The 25200-nt window shown below is 48.1% G+C and overlaps 1 protein-coding gene across 10 annotated transcripts in view; it reads right to left on the bottom strand.

Annotated features, from left to right (window-relative positions):
- The window catches only part of LOC140202766 (protein-methionine sulfoxide oxidase mical3a-like), a 311216-nt gene that overhangs the window by 165710 nt on the left and 120306 nt on the right, over positions 1 to 25200 (bottom strand). For all 10 annotated transcript variants that reach the window (XM_072268078.1, XM_072268077.1, XM_072268082.1 and 7 more), the window contains exons 10-14: positions 21764 to 21890; positions 14390 to 14480; positions 10587 to 10734; positions 5488 to 5681; positions 3447 to 3556 (exon numbers count right to left, since the gene is read on the bottom strand). In XM_072268078.1, the coding sequence (XP_072124179.1) occupies positions 3447 to 3556; positions 5488 to 5681; positions 10587 to 10734; positions 14390 to 14480; positions 21764 to 21890 (670 nt within the window). The remainder of the gene's footprint in view (positions 1 to 3446; positions 3557 to 5487; positions 5682 to 10586; positions 10735 to 14389; positions 14481 to 21763; positions 21891 to 25200) is intronic.

Here is a 25200-nt window from a genome sequence, read left to right as displayed (position 1 = left end):
CTTCTCCCCAAGGTAGGAATGTCTAATACCAGGGAACATGTATTTACGGTGGGTCAGATTTTGTTTTACACAGAGACTGGTGGATGCCTGAAACTGGCTACTGGGAGAGTTGGCAGGTATGATAATGATGTTCAAGAGGCTGTTAGATGGACACTTGCATCTGCAGGAAATGAGGGACCTCATACAGGCAGAAGAGATCTGGTTTAATTCCAGACTGTGTTTGGCATAGGATCAATTCCTGTGCTGAACTCTTCTGTGTTCCCAATGCAATTCCAAACTGATCTCAGGTCCTGGGATCGTTCCCTGCACCAGGTGTAAGCAGCATCCACATTAACTCAATACCACCTTTCATACTGGGTCATTGAGTCAGGGGTCACTGAAAAGTGTCAATGGGGAGCACTGGTCACCCTTACTCAGGCCCGGTGAGGTCAGATGTCACCTTGTACACAGGGTCAGGGGGTCACGGGTTACTGTGTACAAAGGCGGGGATCACACTACACACGGTCACAATCACTCTCTACTTCAGCTCAGGGATTACTCAGTACACGGGGTCATGGGTCACTGCACTTCTTCTCTCTTACACGGGGAACTAACTCACTTGTTTCCCTGTTAACTTCAGCATCCTTACTTGTCTGGTAAAATCCTAAAATAGAAACACAGAAGGAGAGGTGAGTGGGTTTAGGGGGAGAGACGGTGCTGATGATCGCCCGTGTGCAGACATTGTGTACGTGGGGTCAGAAGCGTCAGTTGAGTAGGGACAGGGGTCAGGGGTCGCCGTGTACACAGGACTGGTGGGGTCACATCCCTTCGAGATGGCCCTAGTGAACCACAGTGATGATCTGTCGGCTCCGTACAGAGGGACTGTATACATGGGGTGAGTCGGGTCGGGTCTGGGTAACGAGTACATAGGGTGAGTGGAGAGAGATGACTCCATCTGAACTAACTCACTTGTTTCTCTGTCGACCTGCAAACTGACTCATGTCCTACATCTTTCTAAAGGACAGAAACATGGACACAAATCTGTCAACAACTTCAGGATTGATTCTATATTAACTCATTATCATCCTTTATACTGGGTCAGTGGGTCAGGGGTCATTTGTAACAGGGTTAGTGAGGTCAGGGGTCAGACTATACAAGGAGTCAATGAGTCAGAGCCCACAGGGCTGGTTGGCCAGAGTGTCACTGTACACAGGGTCAGTGGGGTAAGGGGTCACTTTGTACAAAGGGCAGTCAGGTTACACCACACATGGAGTGACAGGTTAGTCTGTACACAGGGTCAAGGAGACAGTGAGAGCCTCTCTGTTGAAGCAGGGACACACTTGTGCATTTTTCTGTGGGAATACTCTTTGTCTGACTCCCAACAGCTCCCCGAGACATAAAACACCTCTTCTCCAGATTCACTGTCAGCACCGGGATCCCGGTCACACCAGGGCAATAACTGTGCTGGACGGGCAATAAGTGGGAGACTGGGACATCTCACATCCCTTGTCCCAAGTGAAGGGCAGATACTCACAGCTAACCCTGGGGTGAATGGGGTCACGGGTCAGGGGTCACAGCGCACACGGGTCGAGACAGGTCAGGTATCATGGGGCGAGTGGAGATGATGACTCTCGCTATCTGAACTAACTCACTCGTTTCTCTGGTGGCGTGGAAACTGACTTGTGTTGTGCTTTAGCCTAAAGTACAGAAACAGAGACAAATCATCAGTCAGTATCGGGGGCCAAGACAGCCCTAGCCAGTGGACTGGGGGGGTTTGATGATAGAGCCAGCGGGGTGAGCGAGACCGAACACCAGAAGACCAGTGGCAGTGAGAACCATGCAGGCACCCAGCGGGAATTACTCAGGGCACGATGAACATGGTTGAACACCCACGTGTGAATTCAGTGTGAGTTTAACTCGTGAGCTTGCACGACTGTGGGCGCAGTGGGCCAAGGGTGGGACAGGAGAGTGAACACTGGTGAACAGAATGGGGCCTCTGGACATTACTGAACTTGGTGGATGTGGGTCTTAGCACAGAAAGGAGTACGAGGCAGTGGACACAGGTCGAAGAGAGCAGGAAGTGCGTCAGCCAATGCCTGTGGATGCAGCTGACGGGAAGCAGCGGAGAACACAGCGGGAAGGAGGGTGGCGGATCTAGTGAACACAGTGGAGAGCAGGCCAGGAAACAGAGTGAGATGTGGGCTGCTGCACAGGTGAAAATGCAGGAGGTGGGCTACTGGGCAGCAATGGTGGGGACAAGTGCGACAGAAATGGAACAGGAACTGGGCTGATGCACGTGTGTAGGCAAAGGTGGGACACGGGCAGTTCCAGGGTCATGTCAGGGCTGAGAACTGCCTTAATCCATTCTTTTCTTGAGTCAGAAATGAACAATTACATCAGGGCTTCATTTGACACCAATGTTTACTTCTACCCCTGTTAGTCGCAGAGCACAAGGTAAATGGAGACTGTGATGCAGGTCAACATTGTGGTAAGTGAGGTATTGTAACACTGAACGACATGGCCCAGGGCAAGGTGGTGCGGTGGAGGGGGTAGTTGGAAAAGTGGGCAGGGATCAAAAGCGAGTCAACACGGTGACAAATGGAAGTGTCTTTGTGGACATGTCGTCAACACACCATTTGACCTGGGGCAACAGTGAACTCTTGTGGAAATGGGTAACTGAACACATCAAGATGAACGAGAGGGCATGAGTGAGCTCTGTAAGTGACGTCACAACTCGTGTCATTGTGGGACGTGGACACTAGTGAGCACAATGGGGAGTGAGTCGTTGGACTAGTAAGCGCAGTGGGAGAGAGTCACCAGACTAGTGAGCTCAGTGGGAGTGAGTCACCAGACTAGTGAGCTCAGTAGGAGTGAGTCGCCAGACTAGTGAGCACAGTGGGGGTGAGTCGCCAGACTAGTGAGCGCAGTGGGGGTGAGTCGCCAGACTAGTGAGCGCAGTGGGGGTGAGTCGCCAGACTAGTGAGCTCAGTGGGAGTGAGTCGCCAGACTAGTGAGCGCAGTGGTGAGTCGCCAGACTAGTGAGCGCAGTGGTGAGTCGCCAGACTAGTGAGCACTGTGGGAATGAGACGTCAGACTAGAGAACGCAGTGGGAGTGAGATGTTGGACTAGAGAGCTCTGTGGGGAGTGACCAGTAGACAACAGTGAATATGAATGAACCCTGCAAAGATCATCAGCAGCAGACACAAGTGTCCTTGGACTGTGATCATGGACCACAGACACTGGTGAGCCGAAGTCAGGTTGCCTGATTCTGCAGCCTCACACACATCCTGTCAAAGGAACCAGACCTGCACCTCCCTCTTACTCTCTCCAAGTTCCTGTATCACTATGTCCAGAGCTGGTGGAGCATAAACCATCTCTCCCCATGCTTCTCTTCCCTTTAGTCACAGCCTCTATGGGAAGAATAACATCATCCCTCCTCGCACACACCCCCACCCCTGTCAGACTACCTTTGGTGTCCATTTGCGAGTGATGTTCTGTCCCAGCCTGCTGAAGAAAGCGATGGGTGATTTCGTGGAAGCGGAAACATTGGACTTGTCATGAAATCCCAACAGATATTCTGTGAAGAAAGAAAAGGCTGTTGAGAATTGTCACCCCATCGACACAATCTTTGAATGAGTCACCACCAGTGTCCATTAACCCACAGATATGAACAGAGCCCCCCCAAGCCCTTTGAACTTGTCCCATGTGACTAAGCTCTAAATCAGAATCAAACGTTTTGTTATCTAGGGCTAAAAGAATTTCAAAGCCATGAATGGATAAATTTAACAAATGCCTAGTGTCCACGCTCAATCTCCACACCTCAGTACTTTGCAAAAGTCTTAGGCACATATATGTAGCTAGGGTGCCTAAGATTTTTACACAGTACTGTATTGGTCAATCTGGAGTGAACAGTGAGTTTGAAAATCTGGCGGGAGGAAATGATACTGGGAACGGCAAGGGTGGAGCGCTGCGAGAGGGGTGTGGGTGCAGACACACCCAGCCCTGAGACTCCGGGCAAGGTCAACTGGTTTATTGATCATTACAGAATGTCTCTCTCCGGTGCTTCCCGCTCCTCCTCTCACTTTCCCTTTTCCTGCCCCTTTCCCACTCTCGGTCCATAATACAGACCCATATGATCATCACTCATGAAATTTGTATTCTTTTGTGGCAGCAGTACAGTGCAATACACAAAATTACTATAGTACTGCGCAAAAGTCTTAAGACACATTGGAGAGTGTGTGTGAGTGAGTGTGTGAGCGTGTATGTGCGCGCGCGCGCGCACACACACACACACACAATGTTGCCTGCAATGGGAGCTGTGTTTACAAGGAGAGACCAAGAGACCGATCCCAGGAGATCAGCAGTTTCTGAGATCCTCAAACCACCCCTTCTTGCACCAACAATCATTCTACAGACAAAATCACTTACATCACATTTCTTCTTCATTCTGATGTTTCGTCTGAAAAATGACTGAACCGCTTGACAATTTTCATGCTTTTATGCACAGAGTTGCTGCCATGTGATTGGCTGATTAGATATTTTCATTAATGAGCAGTGTACAGGTGAACTTAATAAAGTGGCTACTGAGGATGTATGGCATAATCTTTCTGGATGACCAGCACACAAATCTTTCCACTTTGCCTCTGTACATGTGACAACATTAAACCAATTACCAATACAAATCCATGCCCATCCATCCCATTGATCTCCCAGATACTCATTCCTATGCTCAGGTTGAGAAGAAGACGTAGCGGTATTTCAGTGGAGTAAAAGAAATTGCAGTGATTATGAGTGAGGAGAAGAGGACCTGTTCTACCATATCCTGCAGTATTACTACATTAACAGCAACAGGTTTAGACTACAGACCATAAGACATAGGAGCAGAATTTGGCCATTTGGCCCATCAAATCTGCTTTAGCATTTGATTTATTATGCCTCTCAACCCCATTCTCTAACGTTCTGCCTGTAACCTTTGTCGTCCTTACTAACCAAGAACCTATCAACATCTGCTTTATGTATGCAGTGACTTGCCTCCCACAGAAGTCTGTTTAGAGTGAAAGATGAAATATTTACAGGGAACATGAGGGGGAGCTCCTTCACTCAGAGATGGTGCGAGTGTGGAACAAGCTGCCAGCAGAAGTGGAAAATGGAGGTTTGATTGTAACATTAGAGAAGTTTAGATAAGTACATGGATGACAGCGATATGGAGGGCAATGGTCCTATGGGACTATGCAGAAAATCAAGCTGGCATAGATTAGATGGGCCAAAGGGCCTGCTTTCGTGCCGTAACACGCCATAATGATGCCTCCCGATACTGAAGCACTGGTCTCTATGAGCCCTTCTGTCCTTCCAATCAGTCCAACTCCCCACCGCTGGCTAACATCTCCCCCAGGGACCGCACACAGGGGACACAAATGCCTACTCATCACGCACCACTGGAAGACACTGCCCCAGAGTCAGGTGCCGCACATTTCCCCAGTGCACACGTGCTAAAGTACATCTGCTCACCCTCTGGAGTGGTGTCCTTCAGCATCTCGTAGAACTGCAGCAGGTACATCACCATGCTCAGTTTGTCCGGCTCCCCCACCGATGCCATCTCCTTCCCCGTCATGATGGGAGAGATCCCAAACTCCCGCTCCGCAACGTCAAACGCAAGCTGATTATTGGCCTCCACGTTCTTCTCATTCAGCTGCTGAAAGTCTCTGCAGGCAAATAGGAAAGAACATTGGTTTACCTTTCTCCATGAATGCCACACTCGCCATTGCAGAGATTGTAACCACTTGGTGGCACTGAAATTCAGGGGATTGACTGACTATCAGAGGTTCCCTGTAGGAAGAAAGGTCCAGTGGACTCTGGAATTTCCCGTGGGAATTTAGGAAAGTGGGTGATCTCACAGAAACATTCTATGACGGGATGACGCTGTGAGATGGTGCTTCCCTTTATGGGGGATCTAGAGTCGGAGAACTTGAAATAAAAGCCGTGCTGCAGACGGTGACATTGAAGCAGTGAGCTGTTGGTATCCCCTCTCACTGTGGCAGGAGTGTCACCTCTCTCTCCCTTGTTAGTGAAAGAGAGAGAGTCTGTGGCATGTTGAACTATTGGGTGAACTGTGGTTCTTGATGGACTCTAGATCGTGCATGGTCTCTTTGGGGGCTTTGCTCTTGCTTCACGCTGAGTGGTTTTGGGGGGGGCTGATGCTTTTGCTGAGGCAGGTGGGGGGAGGGGCTGCTGCTTTGCATGGGAGGAGGGAGGGGCAGCTTTGGGGTTCTAACGTTTTCCTGTCATTCATTCTTTGGGGTTTTTCTTTCATGGATGTCTGTGAAGAGTAAGAATCTCAGGTTGTGTATTGTATACATTCTCTGATATTAAGTGGAACCGTTGAGATGGTATAGTTTCAGAATTGGGGGTTGCCATTTAGGAACAATTATATTTTCTCAGGGAAGTGTGACTCACAGGCTGATGTAAGTGTGAGTATGAGGATCAGGAAAGAACGGATCAGTCACATATTTACTGAAAGACAAAGCCAGCTGTTGACAGGTCCACTCCGAAACCTTACAATCCTAATCCCAGCCTGATATTGTGAAACACAACCATCAGACACAAAGGTGGGCAGAATCACTGTTACTCAGAATAGCATTTTATATTCCACCTTTATTAAGCTATTTAAGTTGGGGTCCAAGTCCAAAGATCCTCAAAGCTGCTGCACAGTTGATAGGATGGTTAAAAAGGTGCATGGTGTGCTGGCCTTCATTAGTCAGGCGACTGAGTTCAAGAGCCGTGAGATAATGTTGCAGCTCTATAAATCTCTGGTTAGACTAATTGAAACATTGTTCTCAGTTCTGGTCACCTCATTATAGGAAAGATGTGGAAGCTTTAGAGAAAGTGCAAGCAGATTTACTGGGATGTTGCTTGGATTAGAGGCCATGCCTTATGAAGAAAGGTTAAGTGAGCTAGGGCTTTTCTCTTTGGAGCAAAGGAGGATGACAGGCAACTTGTTAGAGGTGTACAAGATGATGCACAGATAGAGTGGCCAGCCAGTGCCTTTACCCAAGGGTGACAATGGCTAATAAAAGAGGAAACAATATTAAGGCGATTAGAGGAAAGTATGGGGGTGATGTCAGAGGTAAGGGTTTTAATTTAAACAGAGGTAGGTGCATGCAGTACATTGCTGAGGATGGTGGTGGAGTCAGATATACTTGGGACATTTAAGAGACTCTTAGGCACATGGATGAAAGTAAAATGGAGACCTTGTGGTAGGGAGAGGTTAGATTGATCTTGGAGTAGGTTATAAGGTCAGCAAACATCGTGGGCTGAAAAGCCTGTATTGTGATCTAGTATTCTATGTTCTTAAATTGCCTTGTTGGATTTGAACCCACGCCCACGATTCCTGCATCACCAGCCTGCAAGTGATAGCTGTCAGGAGGGGCAGCCCTGAAGTTCCCAGCACCAACTCTCATGACTTCAGGCCACTGATTAATACTTGGAATCATCCAACAACTGATATTAACACCGAGAGCATCCAACACACCGAATGGGGAGGAGACTCCAATCTCTCTCATCAGGTGCAAAGGTTGGATCAGCACTTCCAGAGTGAAAAGAGGTGGCAGACTGGTGGTGGGAACTAGCACTGGGGAGTAAACCGCTGGACGTTGGTCTGACGCTGAGTTACACGGCCCGTTACTGGGTCGGAATGAAGAGCAGGACAATGAGGACTCATCCTCCGAAGTGACTGCTGAGGCTCAGTTGTTGATCTCAACCAAAGCAGAGATATCTGGATGTGAGGGGACATTATGGGGATAGTGCTGAGAAATGCCAGCGGGCAGAAGATCAACAGTGAATCAGAACCAAAGGAAATAATAGAGAGGGGCTGTGTACATGGGTTCATTGTCCATTCAGAAATCTAATGGCTCCAGAGACCAGCTGCCCACACCTTATGTTCAGACGTCACTACGAACATGCAGTGGTTGTCAAGGTAAAGCAGCTATCATAATCAAAGGCTCAGCTTCTACCCCACTGTCAAGGGACAGCTTCTACCCCACCGTCAAGGTAAAGCAGCTATCATAATCAAAGGCTCAACCCGCCCAGATGTTTTCTTTTCTGGCCTTTCCAGAAGCATATATCACTGGGCTCAGGGACAGCTTCTACCCCACTGTTACCACGTTTGCTAGCACAATAAGATGCACCCTTGACCTCACAATCTACCTTGTACCTTACTGTTTGTCTGCACTGTATTTCTCTATAAATAATAGTTTATTCAGCACTCTGCTGCTGTTCTACCTCAGTACAGTGTTGTAATGATCTGATCTGTATGGACAGTAGGCAAGACAAGTCTGTCACTGTATCTCAGTATATGGGGCAATAACAGAATAATTTACCGATACTGACCACAGTGTCTGCTGTCCCATTCTTACGAAGTCCAGGCAGATTCTTCAAACTCCCAATGTGTTTTCTGGGACGGTCTGATTATAAATCTAACTGCCCTACAATGAGGGGTAGCTCCTGAGTAACCCAATTGATAGTGCCGAGCTTGTTACTCAGCAGCTCCCTCCCACCCGTTAGCGAGCCGGGAGTGCTGGAAAGCACTCAGTGATGCAAACATCGAGAACCTACGACATAGGACGATAAATGAGCTCCGGGTTCAACAATACCAGTTCCGTCACACCCAGTCACAAACCATGGTGGCGCTCAGGACAAGAACTCTCCGAACATCCCTAAATTCAATAATGATCGAGCCAGTGTTGGCTGTGTGTACTTGGCACACGGGATTCTTCTAGGTGCTCTGGTTTCCTTCTCCATTAATTAGTGACTATAAAATAGGCCTGATGTGGAGGGATGGGCGAATTGAGGTGGAGTTGACAGACTTGTGAGAGAGGATAGTTTACTGTGAAAGAAGTGGGGGTCTGGACAGAAGACACAAAGTGCTGGAGGTACTCAGCAGGTCAGGTAGAGGAGGGACAGTTGACTTTTTGGGCTGAGATCCTTCACCAGGACTAGAAAGGAGAGGGGCAGAAGCCAGAGTAAGAAGGTGAGGTGAGGGGAGGGGAAGGAGTACAATCTGGCAGGTGATAGGTGAGACCAGGTGAGGGGGAAGGCAGATGAAGTATGAAGCTGTAAGGTGATAAGTGGAAGAGGAATAGGGCTGGGACTGATGGATGGTTCTGAGAGCCAGTATGGATGTTAAGGGCTGAATTGCCTCCCATGTTACTAGACAAAATAAGAATATGAGAATATTCTTCACACTGAGAAAAGAGTAGCCTGATTGTTTGGAATCCCATCCGTCATTTTAAATCATTCATTGTTCCTACCTCTGTTGTACTGTGTCTACAATAATGGGCTTTCTTCAACGTGCAGTTTATCATATCCCTTGTCAGAGCCCCTCTGCTACCAAGACGGTAAATGGAAACAAGGATAGGGAATATGATGACCTCACTAGGACCCTTCCAAGGTTACGCATCATCTGTCACCAGTCTATCATCATAACTGGGCCAAATTCCCGGAAACCTCTGCTTAACAGCACTGTGAGAGCAAGAACCCCATTTCCCTGGGGTATTTAGGGATGGAGATCAATTCTGGCCTTCTCACTGAAGCCCACGTTCTACGTATGGATTAAAAAGAGGGGTCAAAAGCTAACATGTTGGCCTGCCTAATTCACACTGGTGACAGACTGCTGATGTTAGCATCGAGTTCAGGGAGAGGCCTGCCTAACGCACACAGCACTGGCAACATGAAGAGGAAACTATAACTTCAGCTCAGTCGCATCCCAGCATCCCGACAAAAAGGTGTATCTGAAAGCTTGCTGATGCACTGACACTGAGGAGACATAAATTATTTCAAAGCAGAGCTGCAGGAACCAAAGTTCAGTTAGCTTCGACTGTTTACTTGGCGGGTATTCCCCACAATCAGCACACCACCTAGTACTGAAAACTCCCTGTACCCTGATGCTACTTTTCTCATGGCAGCCTTTATTTCTTGGAGAGATTTTATTAATTTTCTGTCAGCTCATAAAATTGAGCTCTTTGCCCAGACAGATCAGTAAATTACAGATAATCACTGCAATCAATGGCAAACCCACCACTTCAGTTCCTTCCCACCCCGGGGACGTGCTGAAATAGGAAGCAAATAATACGAAACAAGAATAGCCCAGTACAAAACCTTTCGCTCATCACATGGGTGTCAGTGAGATGTGACACTGTCCAATCCCGGGGAAGTGTGGGCACCTAAATCACACACCCATCTCCCACATTCAGTCAATAGGGCAACACCACGCAGGAACCTCTGTCAGCAGCTGGCACAAGTCCTGAACACTGGAGTCATCTGGCTCCATTGGTGGAGGGCAGCTTTTTTTTGGGTGCGTAGGGTAGGGGAGGAGGAGGAGCCCTGGGTACGCGGGTTATTTCAGATGTATTCTGTAATCTGGTTAATATGTAATCTGTTGTAATCAGGGTCTGTTGGTGAAGGCCAGTTTAGCAGAGTGAGTGAGTGAGTGTGTGTGTGTGTGTGTGTGTGTGTGTGTGTGTGTGTGTGTGTGTGTGTGTGTGTGTGTGTGTGTGCGCGCGCGCGCGCACCACTAACGATTTCAGCTCTCAAGTAAACCCCACAGCACTCACATCAGGTCAGGCCGGTAGCGATGGAGGATGGCACAGAGCGCCAGCCCGCTTTTCCACGACGTCGTCAGGTCAACCACATTGACGTTCTTGTAGCCCTGCGTCTGCTTCTGACACCAGGCCAGCAACTTGTTGGATCGGGCCAGAGAGTCTGCAAACCCAAAGATCACATCACTAGCGCATGGTGAGGGGCAGAGTGGAGGGGTGGCACGAGAATCGGGGCAGGCAAGAGGGGTCACAGGGAAGGGACCGGCCACGGGGGTCAGTACCGGACTGGGTGCATCCCGTCTGGATTATGGCTGGAAACAGATTGAAGGCTCAGTGATAGCATGTTAGCAGGCGACTCTGATCACAGGAAAAGGTGCAGGGTTAGCAATGGTGTCAGAAGCTACAGGAAACCATTCAGCCCATCATCTCCTTGCTGACTGCAGATACTGGAGATCTGGAGCTACACACGCAGAATGCTGGAGGAACTCAGCAGCTTAACATTTAGGGCTGAGATCCTTCAAAGGGTCTCAGCCTGAAACGAAACTGTTCATTGCCCTCAATAGATGCTGCCTGATCTACTGAGTTGCTCCAACATTTTGTGTGCCTCGCTCATCCCACTAATCCACTGATTTGTACGTAAAGATTCCCCATCAGGATAGTTTTGTTTAAATGAGAGGGGTGTTGCTGGCCCAACCAGGGTTTACATGCTGATCTCCACATCCCCACTCCCGTCAGACTGCAAAGACTTCATCTCCCAATAATCCTCCTCCTGACTCACAACATAAATACTTAAACCCCCGGCTCACTCACTGACAATGCGTAACCAACCATTGCTGAAGTGCCCAGTGAAGCAGTGGAGGCTACCACTGAAATATATTTAAAACAAGGTTGGATAGATTTTTACATAGTAGGGGAATTAAGGGTTATGGGGGCAAGGCAGGTAGGTGGAGATGAGCTCGTGGCCAGATCAGCCATGATCTTATTGAATGGCGGAGAAGGTTTGACAGGCCAGATGGCCTACTCCTGCTCCTATTTCTTATGTTCTTATGTAAAACCCCTCACAACTCTCTCATTCAACTGTTGTGCTAATTCCAACAACCTGGGTCAACTCTCCCTTCAGGCACCAATCCCACTCTGGAGGTAAAAAAAAAAACAGACAGCTTGTCAGCTTCTGCTCCCACTGCCCTGGTAACACTGCAGGAAGTGTCTCCCATCCTCTTCCTAGTGACGTTAACTGCTCCTTTTGGGAGCTGCCAAGACATGCGTTCTGTGCTCGAGCTGTGTTCCACACACTTCAGGCGATAACATTGCTTTTGCATCCCATGCCTCAGCGAGTAAGGAGAAACATGCCCTCTATCTTTTTAAAACCAACGCTGCTACCTTTCAGGATCAGAAGACACATCACAGATTCCTCTACATTTTACCCCTTACAGTGATACCCACCCCCACCTCCCAAGTAATGCCAACATGAGTAATGAGGCTGATGCTAAGGAACAGATTCCTACACTGCAGGAAGGAATAATTGAATTGGATGAGCGTGTAGAAAAATGTCAAGTGGAACTCAGTCCAGAGAAATGGCAGCTCCCTGCTCTGGCAACGCCAACACAGGCTTCCTGTGGCTGTAAGACATGACATTACAGCGGAATTAGACATTTCAGCCCATCAGGTCTGCTCCACCATGGCTGCTTCACTTTCCCTCTCATCCCTATTCTTCTATCTGCTCCCCACACCTTTGCCACCCTTGCTGATCTAGAACCTATCAACCTCCGTTTTAAACAGAACCCAATACATGGCACAGTGATCACGGCTGGTATGGTGCTCTTTCACTTACACAGTTCCACAGGCACCTTGCTGCCCCTGACCTACATAATTTTTCAACCCCCTCACCCACCCTGGGGCTCAATGGACAGGTCTGTACTCACTGCAGCCTCATTGTCAACCACACAGCCAACTTCTGAAGGCACAAGAGATTCTGCAGATGCTGGAAATCGTGGGCCGTGCACACAAAATGCTGAAGTACTCAGCAGGTCAAGCAGCATCCATGGAGGGGAGTGGACAGTGAATGATTTTGGCCAAGTCCCTTCTTCAGGACTGGAAAGGAAGGGGAAAGAAGCCAGAATAAGAAGGTGGAGGCCGGGGAAGTATAAGCTGCAGGTGATATGTGAAACTAGGTGAATGAGGGAGGGGTAGGTGGATGGGGGAGGGGTTTGGTAAAGTAAGAAGCTGGGAGAAGATAGGTGGAAGAGGTAATGGGCAGAAAAAGGAGGAATCCGATAGGAGAGGAGAGTGGATCATGAGAGAAAGGAGATACACCAGAGGGAGGTGATGGTTAAGGGAGTAGGAGAGAAGGGGAGAGGGGGTAACCAGAATGGGGAATGGAAAAAGGGGAAGGGGAAGAGATTAATGCAAGTTTGAGAAATTAACATTCATGCCATCAGGTTGAAAGCTATTCAGACCTAATCAGTGCACAGGGGTGTGTTCACTGCAGACTCTCCGTCAAACACACAGCCATCTTATGCAGACACAAGAGATTCTGCAGATGCTGGGAATGGTGAGCATCACAAACAAAATGCTGGAGGAACTCAGCAAGTCAGGCAGCATCTACAATGGGGAATAAACAGTGTCAACATTTCAGGCCGAAACCATTCATCAGTGCCGAGCTCCTCCATAATTTTGTGCGTGTTGCAGCCAACTTGGCTAATTTCCATATTCTCCATGTTTAAATCTAGCTCACTGTAGGAGACTGGATTCTGAGTTCAGTGGAGTCCCCGGTACATTGCCAGACCATAAAGTGCCTGCAACATCATCTTCTCACATTTGTCACTGTCTCAAACTTGGATCCAATGGCAGCAGTAACTACAGAAAAGGAGTCCATTGTGGTGATGGTCAACAGACTGTGATCCAGTACTAATACCCTGGACAGTCTGGACAGCAACAGTGGTGGTGATGCTAACAGTGATGTTGTTTAGTTTTTAATATCAATACAGGGCTGCACAATGGGTCAACAGTGGTGGCGATGCTAATAGTGATGTTGTTTAGTTTTTAATATCAATACAGGGCTGCACAAAGTGTCAACAGTGGAGCTGCCACCCCCCCCATCCCCCACAGCAAAAGCAACCCCGGATCAGTCCTAATTTCTGTCGCTGTCTGTGGAATTTGAACACATGGGTAAGTGCAGGAGACGACACGACATTAAGACAGAATCTACAGGATCTGGGGAAGCAGGGTAGGAAGGGCATGAACACAGTCTGAGGGAATCATGGATTGGAGTCAGTATGAAATTTCTAGGATGAGCGCAGATGGGCACTGCGGTCAGCATGGATGTAGAGGGCTGAAAGGTCTGTTTCTGTGCTGTGTGACTGTAAGGGCAGGGAGGGCTGACACAGCGAGCAGTCAGTGGGTTAGAAGCACGGGGCAGGACTGAATGAGTCGGTAGACAGCCGGGCTGGGGGTGGGGGGGTGGGGGGGTGGGGGGGGCGATGTCAGAACCACTGCATTACTGGGGGCCTGCCTGGAGGAAGTTACTGAGGTCGGACGACTGAAGGCTGCAGGGTGCCCATGTTCTGAGCCGGACCTGTGGGAGTACAGGTCCGACAGCTCAACAACAGGGTGAGAATCCTTTAAAGCAGGGGTTCCTAACCTCTGCTTCCATGACGCGAGAAAGGTTGGGACCTGCTTCAAAGCAAGGTTACAGTCAGCTGGAGTGTCATGTGTTTGTGGACAATAAAACACCAAAACTGCCTCGTGAATGGTAACCGATGGTGATGGGCTCAGTGTCCATTTTGTGTGAGTCCTTACGCCCCACTTGTTTCACTCACCACTCTGCTTCGTCCGTGGCGACCTTGAACCTGCCGCAGGTTCAGCCGTGGGGATGACCTTCTGGTCGCCTGTGATGTACAAATGCCGGACCTGCCAAGACAAAAGGGACCCATCAGTCCTGCCATGGATGGAAACTTTAGACAAAGGTGATAGTGACAGAGAACATATAACAGTACCACACAGGAACAGGTCCTTTGGCTCACAGTGTTGAGCTGAACCAACTGAATTAGAAATCAAATGACCAACTAAACTAATCCCCCTCTGCCTACACAATATTCATATCCTTCCATTTGCCGCACAATCATGTGCGTGTCTAAACATCTCTTAAAATCTCTTAAAGTCTAACGATTTACGAAATAATCTACTAAAAATTAAAAACCAAAATTGAGAGGCTGAAAAGGTATTCATCCCCTTTGTAACCACTATGCTAACTTTCCTCAGGTGCAGTACTGTATATTACCTTACCATCTCACCCAATTTGATGATGCAGAAAATTGCAGGATCACCTGTTTTCAATGCATTCATTAGAATAAATACCCCCTCTCTCTATAAGGCGCAACAATATGGTAGATTGTCAACAGACCAGACCAAACTGAACAAAAAACATTCAAGTCAAGTCAGGGAAATGATAAGAGAAGCACAAATCTGGGGAAGGGTACAAGACCATCTCAAAGGCACTGAACTTATCACAGAGCTCAGTGCAATCCATCATGAAAAAGTGGGGAAAAAAAATGAAACCACAGCCACATTGCCTAGGTCAGGCCGTCCCTCTAAACTTAATCATCGGAGAAGAATGCCACATGTAAGAGAGGTTACTGTGACGCCAACTGTCAGTCTAACTGAGCAGCAGAAGTCAGTGGTTGCAATGAGAGATGAAGTTCATGACTCCACAACCTCTAAAGCCTTGCACAATAGGAGTATTTAAGGAACAGTGGCAAAGAAGAAGCCCAGGCTCAAAAAACCATATCCTTGCCCGTAAAGACTTTGCAAAGCGTCACTTAGCAGATACTATAGATTAGATGACATTACATTAAACTTTATTGTCATTGTGCCGAGTACAGATACAAAGCCAATGAAGTACAGTTAGCATCTGACCAGAAATGCAAAGAAGTGTTATTTACAAAATAACTGCGAATAAAAAGTAAGTGCTACAGTACAATATGGGTGCAATATTGCTTAGCGCTGTGATGTGAGGTTCAGCAGGGTCACAACCTCAGGGAAGAAGCTCTTTCTGTGCCTGCTGGTGTGGGAGCGGAGGCTCCTGTAGCGCCTACCGGATGGGAGGAGAGTAAAAAGTCCATGGTTAGGGTGAGATGCATCCTTGATAATGCTTTTCTATAAAGATGTGGATGAAAGTCTTGTTGTCAGATGAGACTGAAGGTGGAACTTTTTGGCTGCAACACTAAGCAGTGTATTTGGCATAAATCTAATACTGAGGATCAGCCAGGTAACACCATCTCTACTATAAAGTATGGTGGAGGTAGCATCATACTATGAGATAGAAACATAGAAAATAGGTGCAGGAGTAGGCCATTCGGCCCTCCGAGCCTGCACCGCCATTCAGTATGATCATGGCTGATCATCCAACTCAGAACCTTGTACCAGCCTTCCCTCCATACCCCCGATCCCTTTAGCCACAAGGGCCATATCTAACTCCTCTTAAATATAGCCAATGAACTGGCCTCAACTGTTTCCTGTGGCAGAGAATTCCACAGATTCACCACTCTCTGTGTGAAGAAGTTTTTCCTAATCTCGGTCCTAAAAGGCTTCCCCTTCATCCTCAAACTGTGACCCCTCGTTCTGGACTTCCCCAACATCGGGAACAATCTTCCTGCATCTAACCTGTCCAATCCCTTTAGAATTTTATACGTTTCAATAAGATCCCCCCTCAATCTTCCAAATTCCAACGAATATAAGCCTAGTCGATCCAGTCTTTCATCATATGAAAGTCCTGCCATCCCAGGAATCAATCTGGTGAACCTTCTTTGTACTCCCTCTATGGCAAAGGATGTCTTTCCTCAGATTAGGGGACCAAAACTGCACACAATACTCCAGGTATAGTCTCACCAAGGCCTTGTACAACTGCAGTAGTACCTCCCTGCTCCTGTACTCGAATCCTCTTGCTATGAATGCCAGCATACCATTTGCCTTTTTCACCGCCTGCTGTACCTGCATGCCCACTTTCAATGACTGGTGTATAATGACACCCAGGTCTCGTTGCACCTCCCCTTTTCCTAATCAGCTACCATTCAGATAATAATCTGTTTTCCTGTTTTTGCCACCAAAGTGGATAACCTCACAGTTACCCACATTAAATTGCATCTGTGATGAATTTGCCCACTCACCTAACCTATCCAAGTCACCCTGCATCCTCTTAGCATCCTCCTCACAGCTAACATTGCCGCCCAGCTCCGTGTCATCCGCAAACTTGGAGATGCTGCATTTAATTCCCTCATCTAAGTCATTAATATATATTGTAAACAACTGGGGTCCCAGCACTGAGCCTTGCGGTACCCCACTAGTCACTGCCTGCCATTCTGAAAAGGTCCCGTTTATACCCACTCTTTGCTTCCTGTCTGCTAACCAATTCTCTATCCACATCAATACCTTACCCCCAATACCATGTGCTTTAAGTTTGCACACTAATCTCCTGTGCGGGACCTTGTCAAAAGCCTTTTGAAAATCCAAATATACCACATCCACTGGTTCTCCCCTATCCACTCCACTAGTTACATCCTCAAAAAATTCTATGAGATTCGTCAGACATGATTTTCCTTTCATAAATCCATGCCGACTTTGTCCGATGATTTCACCGCTTTCCAAATGTGCTGTTGTCACATCTTTGATAACTGACTCTAGCAGTTTCCCCACCACCGATGTTAGGCTAACCGGTCTATAATTCCCCGATTTCTCTCTCCCTCCTTTTTTAAAAAGTGAGGTTACATTAGCCACCCTCCAATCCTCAGGAACTAGTCCAGAATCTAAGGAGTTTTGAAAAATTATCACTAATGCATCCACTATTTCTTGGGCTACTTCCTTAAGCACTCTGGGATGCAGACCATCTGGCCCTGGGGATTTATCTGCCTTCAATCCCTTCAATTTACCTAACACCACTTCCCTACTAACATGTATTTCCCTCAGTTCTTCCATCTCACTGGACCCTCTGTCCCCTACTATTTCCAGAAGATTATTTATGTCCTCCTTAGTGAAGACAGAGCCAAAGTAGTTATTCAATTGATCTGCCATGTCCTTGCTCCCCATTTTCAGCAGCAGAAACCGGAAATCTGGTCAGGATTGATTGGAAGATGAACGCTGCTAAATACAGAGAGATCCTGGATAAAAACCTGCTAGCCTCTGCCAGAAAGCTTAAACTGGGGAGGAAGTTATTCTTCCAGCAGGACAATGACCCAAAGCACACTGCCAGAGGAAATACGGAGTGGCTTCAAATGAAGAAAATTGATGACCCTGAGTGGCCCAGTCAGAGTCCTGACCTTAACCTGATCGAACATCTCTGGCAAGACCCCAAGATTGCTGTCCATCATCACTCCCCAACTAACTTGGCACAACTTGTGCAATTTTGCAAAGAGGACTGGACAAATCTTGCTCCATCACATTGTGCAAAGCTAATAGAGACTTACACAAGATTACTGGTTGTAATAGCTGTGAGAGGTGGTTCAACTAGGTACTGAACAAAAGAGGCTGAACACTTGCATACTACTGACATTTCAGCTTTTGAATCTCCAGGTTTTCATGTTTTTCAATTTTCCCTGTTTTTGGGCTCTACTGTGGAAAAAAGGAGTATGCGATTCACAAATAAAAATTCTTAGTTCCATTGATCAAAATCCCTTTTGTAATCCTCATTCATGTAAACAGAGGGTTGGGGGCCAAATAATTTTACAATGCACTATAACTCAGCCATGATCAGATGATGGAGCAGACTCGAAGGGCCAAATGGATTACTTGTACTTCAGTGTCTTATGGTCAAAATGATCCCCACACCGACAAACACAAACACAGAGCTGGCAATGGTAAAGACAGAGCCAGTTCTGGACAGGTGGGATGTAGGGAAGGAGCCTCAGCTAATGGGACGTAGGAAGGTTATGGTCTTCCCAAGAGAAAGCGCTGCATAAAACAGCTGGGTATCATCGGCATTCCCAAAGCTAAGGTTGTGGAAGTGGGATGGAGACAGGAGCAGGTGGCTTGAGAGCAGTCATGGAAGAAGGGCAGAAATGCCCAACCAACCTTCAGGCAGAACCACATCCAACCACACCTCTCCTGTCTGCCCATCAGCTCACCATCACCCTCTCAATCTACATCCAACCAGCAAACCGCCTCTCTCCCACCATTCCATTTTCCCTATTGGCTAGTTTCCCTGATACACAGGGGGTGGTGCCAAGGTTAGGGTAAGTGGTTTCTCATTGTGCTGGAAGGTTGGGGCTGTGTTTACTGTTGTGACAGAGGACATTTTCTGTTCTGCTGCAGCATCCCTGAATTGTTGAGACTTCCTGTTGTATGAGAACCATCAGGAGTGGTAATATTGTTATGCATGGGTTCTGGAATTGGTAGGTAAGTTCTATGGCTGTGCTACAAGCTGTTGGAAGTGGCTTTATTGCTGTTTGGCAGATGTTACAATGTTCCAGGATAGAGTACTTTTTCCCTCTGTACTTTGGAGTGTCAGGGGAGCTCATAACTGCTCAGGGGTTAGCTCAGCTGTTGGATTTGGGGGGGGGGGGGGGAGGGGTGGTCAGGAAGAGAGATGAGCTTGGTATGGGTCTGCCTGCTAGAGGTAGGGTTTGAGAAGAAGGGCCCCCCAACTAATCTGAGCAGGGATGCCGAAGAAGATTGGTAGATTGGGTTTGCTGATGGTGATGTTCTCGATGAGGCTTCTAGTTGCATTGGGGATGTTGCTGGGGGCCAGAGATGTGGGGATCATCTGTAGATAGGTTCACAGGGTGTGGGTGTCAATGCTAAGAAAGCATCTCTTGCCTATCCCCAGCTGTCCTCAAGAAGGTGCTGGTGAGCTGCATTCCTGGTCTACCTCAGCTTTTCTGGTGAGGGAGCTTCCAACCCTGCAGTATGGTGTGCCTCGACAACTCTGGAGGTGCACCAGACCCTGCAATACTGAGAGTATGCCTATGCAGTTCCAGGGTGGGCAGAGGAACATTGCAAGTGCTGACGTCCCTACGTGCCTGCCACCCTCCTCCAAGCTGCCAGACATTGGGAAGACATACAAAATGCTGCAGGAATTCAGCAGGTCAGGCTGCATCTATGGAGGGAAATGAACAGGCGACATTTCAGGCCAAGCCCTTTCATCAGGACTGGGTTTGTAAAGATGTCAGTAGAGAGAAGTGTCAGAGATGGTCTAAGTAAATTTGAGGGCAAGGTTGATGCTGTGAGGCAAAGTTGATGAAATTGACGATCTCAGCATGGGTTCATGACGCAGTAGTCCTGATGAAGGGAAGGAGGAAGAGAACCAGAGGGAGGTGATGGGCAAGTGGGGACCATGGAAAAAAGGGAGAAAGACCCGACACAGAACGGAGAACTGCTTTGCTGAGCATCTTTGCTCTGTTTGCCAGAAAAGGCAGAATCTCCCAGTGGCCACCTATTTCAATTCGACCTGTCATTCCCATTTGTCGGTCCATGATCTCCCCTACTACCGTGATGAAGCCACACTCAGGTTGGAAGAGCAACACCTCATATTTCTTCAGGGTAGCCTCCAAGCCGATGGCATGAACATCAATTTCTCTAACTTCCAGAAACCACTCCCCCTCTTTTTTTCCCTCTCTTTTTCCATCCCCTATTCTGATTAACCTCTCATCCCTTCTTTGCTTCTCACCTGTCCTACTCTCTAGTTCCTCTCTTTTCTCCCATAGTCCACTGTCCTCTCCTATATTTCTTCTGCCTCAGCTCTTTACCTCTTCCACTCATCCCCTCCCAGCTTCTTAGTTTACCATCCCTCCCCCATTCACCCACCTTTCCCCTCACCTTGTACTCCTTCCCCTTCGCCTCCCCCATCACCTCATTTTGACTTCAGCCCCTTTCCAGTCCTGACAAAGTGCTTTGACCCGAAACGTTGACTTTTTACTTCTCTCTACGGATGCTGCCTGACTCGCTGAGTTCCGCCTGTCCAATTACTACACCTGGTGTTGACCAGGCCACTGACCCAATCCCTGACCTTATACAAATGTTCCAATTGTCTGAAGGTTTGCAATGGTCAGGGAAGGTTTCGGGGGAAAAGGCCACTCGGCATTTCTCAACGGACCCCTTCGACAGTGCCCAAGCAGTGGCAACTTCCACAGAGATGCTCTCTGCAAGCGGGTTCAACTGCCCTCTCCACCCGCAGGACATAGAAGATAGGACAAGCCCTTCTCAGCTACGATGTTGTGCCGACCTTTTAAACTACTCTAAGAACAATCTAACCCTTCCCTCCCACATAGCCCTCCATTTTCTATCATCTATGCACATTAAGTCTCTTAAATATCCTTAACACGTCTGCCTCTGGAACCACCCTTGAAAATGCCTTCTATGCACCCACCACTCTCTGACTTCCCCCACATATTTTCCTCTAATCACCTTAAAATCATGCCCTTGGGTATTAGCCATTGCTACCCTGGGAAAAAGTTACTGGCTGTCCACTCTATCTAGGCCTCTCATCATCCTGCACACCCTGTCACTGTGGGACATCTGCTGCTTCTGCACACGTCGTCCTTGACTGTAGTCTCCAGGTTGGCATCTTGATGCATTAGGCTCGCTGCTCACTGCATGCAAATAATAGGGAAAGAGGAATCTCAGGGTTACAGAATGGTTGGGCATTCCAGCTGCTGCAATGATCCACAGTGCCTCACGGAGCTACCGCAATGGCCCTGGATTCACTCCCTGTAGCACGATGGCATCACCACCGACAGAACGCAGGCTGGTTTCACATTGTGGAGCTAAGGCTTTCATTCCAACAAGGTAGTTGCAGTGGCCAATCTAACCAATACTGCCAATGACAAACAGATCTAACCTAGAGTGGTGGGTGAATGCCAGAAGCAGGCTCATCACTAGTGACCGGTTACATTTGGGCTGGCGGGGGGGGGGGGTTCTTGGTTAGGGGCTGAATTTACAGTAGGGCAGGAGCGCTGAGGGTGGGGTTAGGGTTTACACGAGCAGAGATCGTGTTGCTGAACTGGAGTTGTCAGAAGTTTGTAGAGCTGCTCTGGATTGGCTTTCTGCCATAAGATGAGGATGGTGTTGTGGTTACAATTCTGTTCTGAGAAGGCCAAGTTCCCTGTTAGGCAACAAACTGAAGGTGCAGTTCATGTTCCCATGCTCCCGGGGGCAGTGGGAGAAGACAGCGTTGGTGCATTTAATGTTAGTGTTTAGTTACTAACCTGATTTGGATCCAGAACATGGATATTGACTTTGGGGTATCGGGTAACGGGATCGATGCTGAACAGATTGAAGTCCTTGCTGATATTCTGTGGCGTAGTCTGAGGCAGTAATCTGTAAATGCTCTCCCTGGAAACAAGTTAATCACATTAAACATGGGCTGCACACACCTATTCACTGAAGAGAAAAGTCAATTTGTACAGGAGAGTGTCCTATAATCTCACTAAATAATTCAGCACTAACACATCAGTCATTGCTTGTGGGAGAATAAATCGAGCACCAATGAAAGGATCTCTTCAGGGAGGCTCTCTCTGGCTACAGAGGACCAAGATATGACAAATGGCTCAAATAGCTTAGAATATAAGAATGAGGGGCAGAGTAAGCCAATTCCTGCTCTACCATGCAAAAAGGTCATGGCTGATCTACCCAGACTCAGCTTCAGGTACCCTTAATTCTCCTGCTATGCAAAAAATCTTTCTAACTGCTTCTTAAGTATAGTTAATGAAGTAGCATCTACTGCTTTGCTGGGCAGAGAATTCACTCCGGGAAAAGTAGCTCCTCATCTCAGTCTTAAATTTATCTCCTTGAGGCTACGTTCCCTTGTGCTCGTCTCACCTACCAGAGGAAACAACCTTCCTGCTTTGATTTATTAGTCCGTTTCATAGTTCTATATATTTCTGTAGGATCCCCTCTCAGTCTTCTGAATTCTAGTGAGCAGTCTAGTCCCAGGCAACTATGGATGCAGACAGGACCCAATCTGTCCCTCCACCCGTGTTCTCTCGACGCAGTGCGGATGAATTCATTTCTCTGAACACAGCAGGTCCGAGCTGAGGGATCACTTTCTCCCAGACAGCTGCCCGGCCATCACATTACCAGCTCCCTACTCAGTGACACCTCCCCCTCCCGGTGTGACGGGGAATGCAAAAATCAAAGTGAAGGGACTTGGCAGTGTCCTGGAAGGTGGGGAATCCTCTGGTACAGGGGAAACTTGGTGCTGTCCGATCCTGCTTCAGGCAGTGAACAAACTATGATCTACAGCTGCAGCTGCCAAGCAACTCACTGACTGAACAGAACAAGCACAGGGGGAACGTTCCCTCTGCCTCACAACTGCAGTTTCATTATGCAATGGAAAGTGACTGAAGCTACGGGAAGTGGGACTCATTGCCTAGACACAAGCGTTTCTCCAGCAGGGAGGGCATCACTAACAAAAGGAGGACTGACATCGCACACCAAATGCTGGAGGAACTCAGCAGGGCAGGCAGGATCTATGGAGGGGAACAAATAGTCAATACTTTGGGCTGGGACCCTTCACTCTGATCAGATCATCTGAGTGAAAGGTCCTGATTTTCATCAGGATGAAGGAGCTCAGCCCGAAGTGTTGACTGTTTATTCCCTTCCATAGATGCTGCCGACTTGCTGAGTTCCTAAAGCATTTGGTGTGTATTGCTTAAGATTTCCAGCATCTGCAGAATCTCTTGTCTTTAGAGCAAATATCAGATGCTGCAAAATTGCCCCAACATTCAACTGGAGGCAGAGGCTGTGGTAATCAGAGAGGGAGAGGAAGAGGAAGAGGAAGAGAGAAGAGGACTGTGACAGTGTCTTACACGGCGCCCCACACCATGAAAAAACACATTTAGAAGAAGCGGTCTCAGTTTCTGTTCCGTTGCCAGCCAATGTGCTCAGGAAACCTGCAGTCACCCTGGAAACATCCCCCAGTTGTCAGAGGGGGAAAGGGACCCCCGCACACTGAGGTGAAGGGGAAGTGGGCATGACCTGTTTGAGGACTCCCTGAAAATTAGGAATGAATTCCCTGCGGAATGGGACAGGTAGAACAACTTTCCAATGGATTAAGGAGGGTTGTCCTGGGATTTACATGTAAAACATTAGGGGAGGGCAAAGGCAATTGGGTGTAGTTTGGGGCTGAAGAATTAATGCAAGTCAATATGGGAATTGGGCCAGACTCGAGGTTGTCCAGGATGGGGCTGGAACAAGGGGTGCCTGGAAATGGGGCCGGAATTAGGCTTGTCCAGGAACTGGGTACGTCCAAGAATGCAGCTGGAATTGGGAATATTGTGGCAGTAGGTGGGAAGACTAGAAAAGATGTGTCTGCTTGCAAAGATAAGTGCCAGAGGGAGATCAGTAGGGAGGGAATCTTTCCCTCTCCATCCACCTCCTGCCTTTCACAGGGACTGCTCCCTACGTAACTCCCTTGTCTATTCGTCCCTCCCTGCTGATCTCCCTCCTGGCACTTATCCTTGCAAGCGGAACGAGTGCTTCACCTGCCCCTACACCACCTCCCCCACTACCATTCAGGGCCCCAAACAGTCTTTTCAGGTGAGGCAACACTTCACCTGTGAGTCTGTTGGGGTCATATACAGTGTTCGGTGCTCCCAGTATGGCCTCTTGTATGTTGGTGACACCTGATATAGACTGGGAGACCGTTTTGCCGATCATCTATGCTCCGTCTGCCAGAACAAGCGGGACCTCCGGGTGGTTATCCACTTTAATCCCACTTCCCATTCTGATATGTCCATCCATGGCCTCCTCCAGATAAGGCCACAATTGGGTTGGAGGAACACCACCTTATATTCCGTTTGGGTATCCTCCAATCTGATGGCATGAACATCGATTTCTCAAATTTCCGGTGATGCCTCCACCCCCACAACGCCCCCTTCACCATTTCCCATCCCTTGTCCCTCTCTCTTGTTATCTCCTTGCCTGCTCATCGCCTCCCTCGGGTGCTCTTCCCCTCTCCCCAACCCCTTCTTTCTTCCACGGCCTTCTGTCTCTTTCACCAATCATTTTCTTACGTCTTTGCTTCATCCTTCCCCCTCCAAGTTTCACACATCACTTGGCGTTTCTCTTCCCATTCCCCCCTGCCTTCAAATCTACTCAGCTTTTTTTTTTCTCCAGTCCGGTTGAAGAGTTTCGGCCCAAAACGTTGATTGCACTTTTTTCCCCACTGATGCTGCCTGGCCTGCCGAGCTCCTGTAGCATTTTGTGTGTGTTGCATGAGTTTAAGACGCACACTAGGATCTTTGGTGAGTGACCAGTTGCTCCTGTTGTTTGGCTGCATGAGAAAAAGTTCCTGAACACACCTCAGGTACTGGACACTGACAAGAATAACTGAAAGTGTCAATAGGTGCCTCTACTTGCTTTGAACAGAAGTTTCATTCTCTGAAGCGCACTGCCGTTTCAGGTAGCAGAGTGGAGAGTTGGAAGTGGGAATGTTGATTTTCAACCCCTTTTTAGACCAATAAAGGTAGGACGTATAGAACAATGGAGCTACATGCAAAGAGTTGCCACGTTTTGGTGCCATTTTCGAATGAGACTGGCTCAGGAAGGCACCTTGGTCAGCAAGGACAAGATGGGTTGACAGACTGTTTCTGTGCTGCACAGCTCTAATGCTCAAGGTAATTTACCATTAGTGAGGGAGAAC

Source organism: Mobula birostris, chromosome 9, assembly GCF_030028105.1.
Source record: "Mobula birostris isolate sMobBir1 chromosome 9, sMobBir1.hap1, whole genome shotgun sequence".
Taxonomy (NCBI): Eukaryota; Metazoa; Chordata; class Chondrichthyes; order Myliobatiformes; family Myliobatidae; genus Mobula; species Mobula birostris.
Note: the sequence above shows the minus strand (reverse complement) of the source record. Positions and strands in the feature narration are given on the sequence as shown.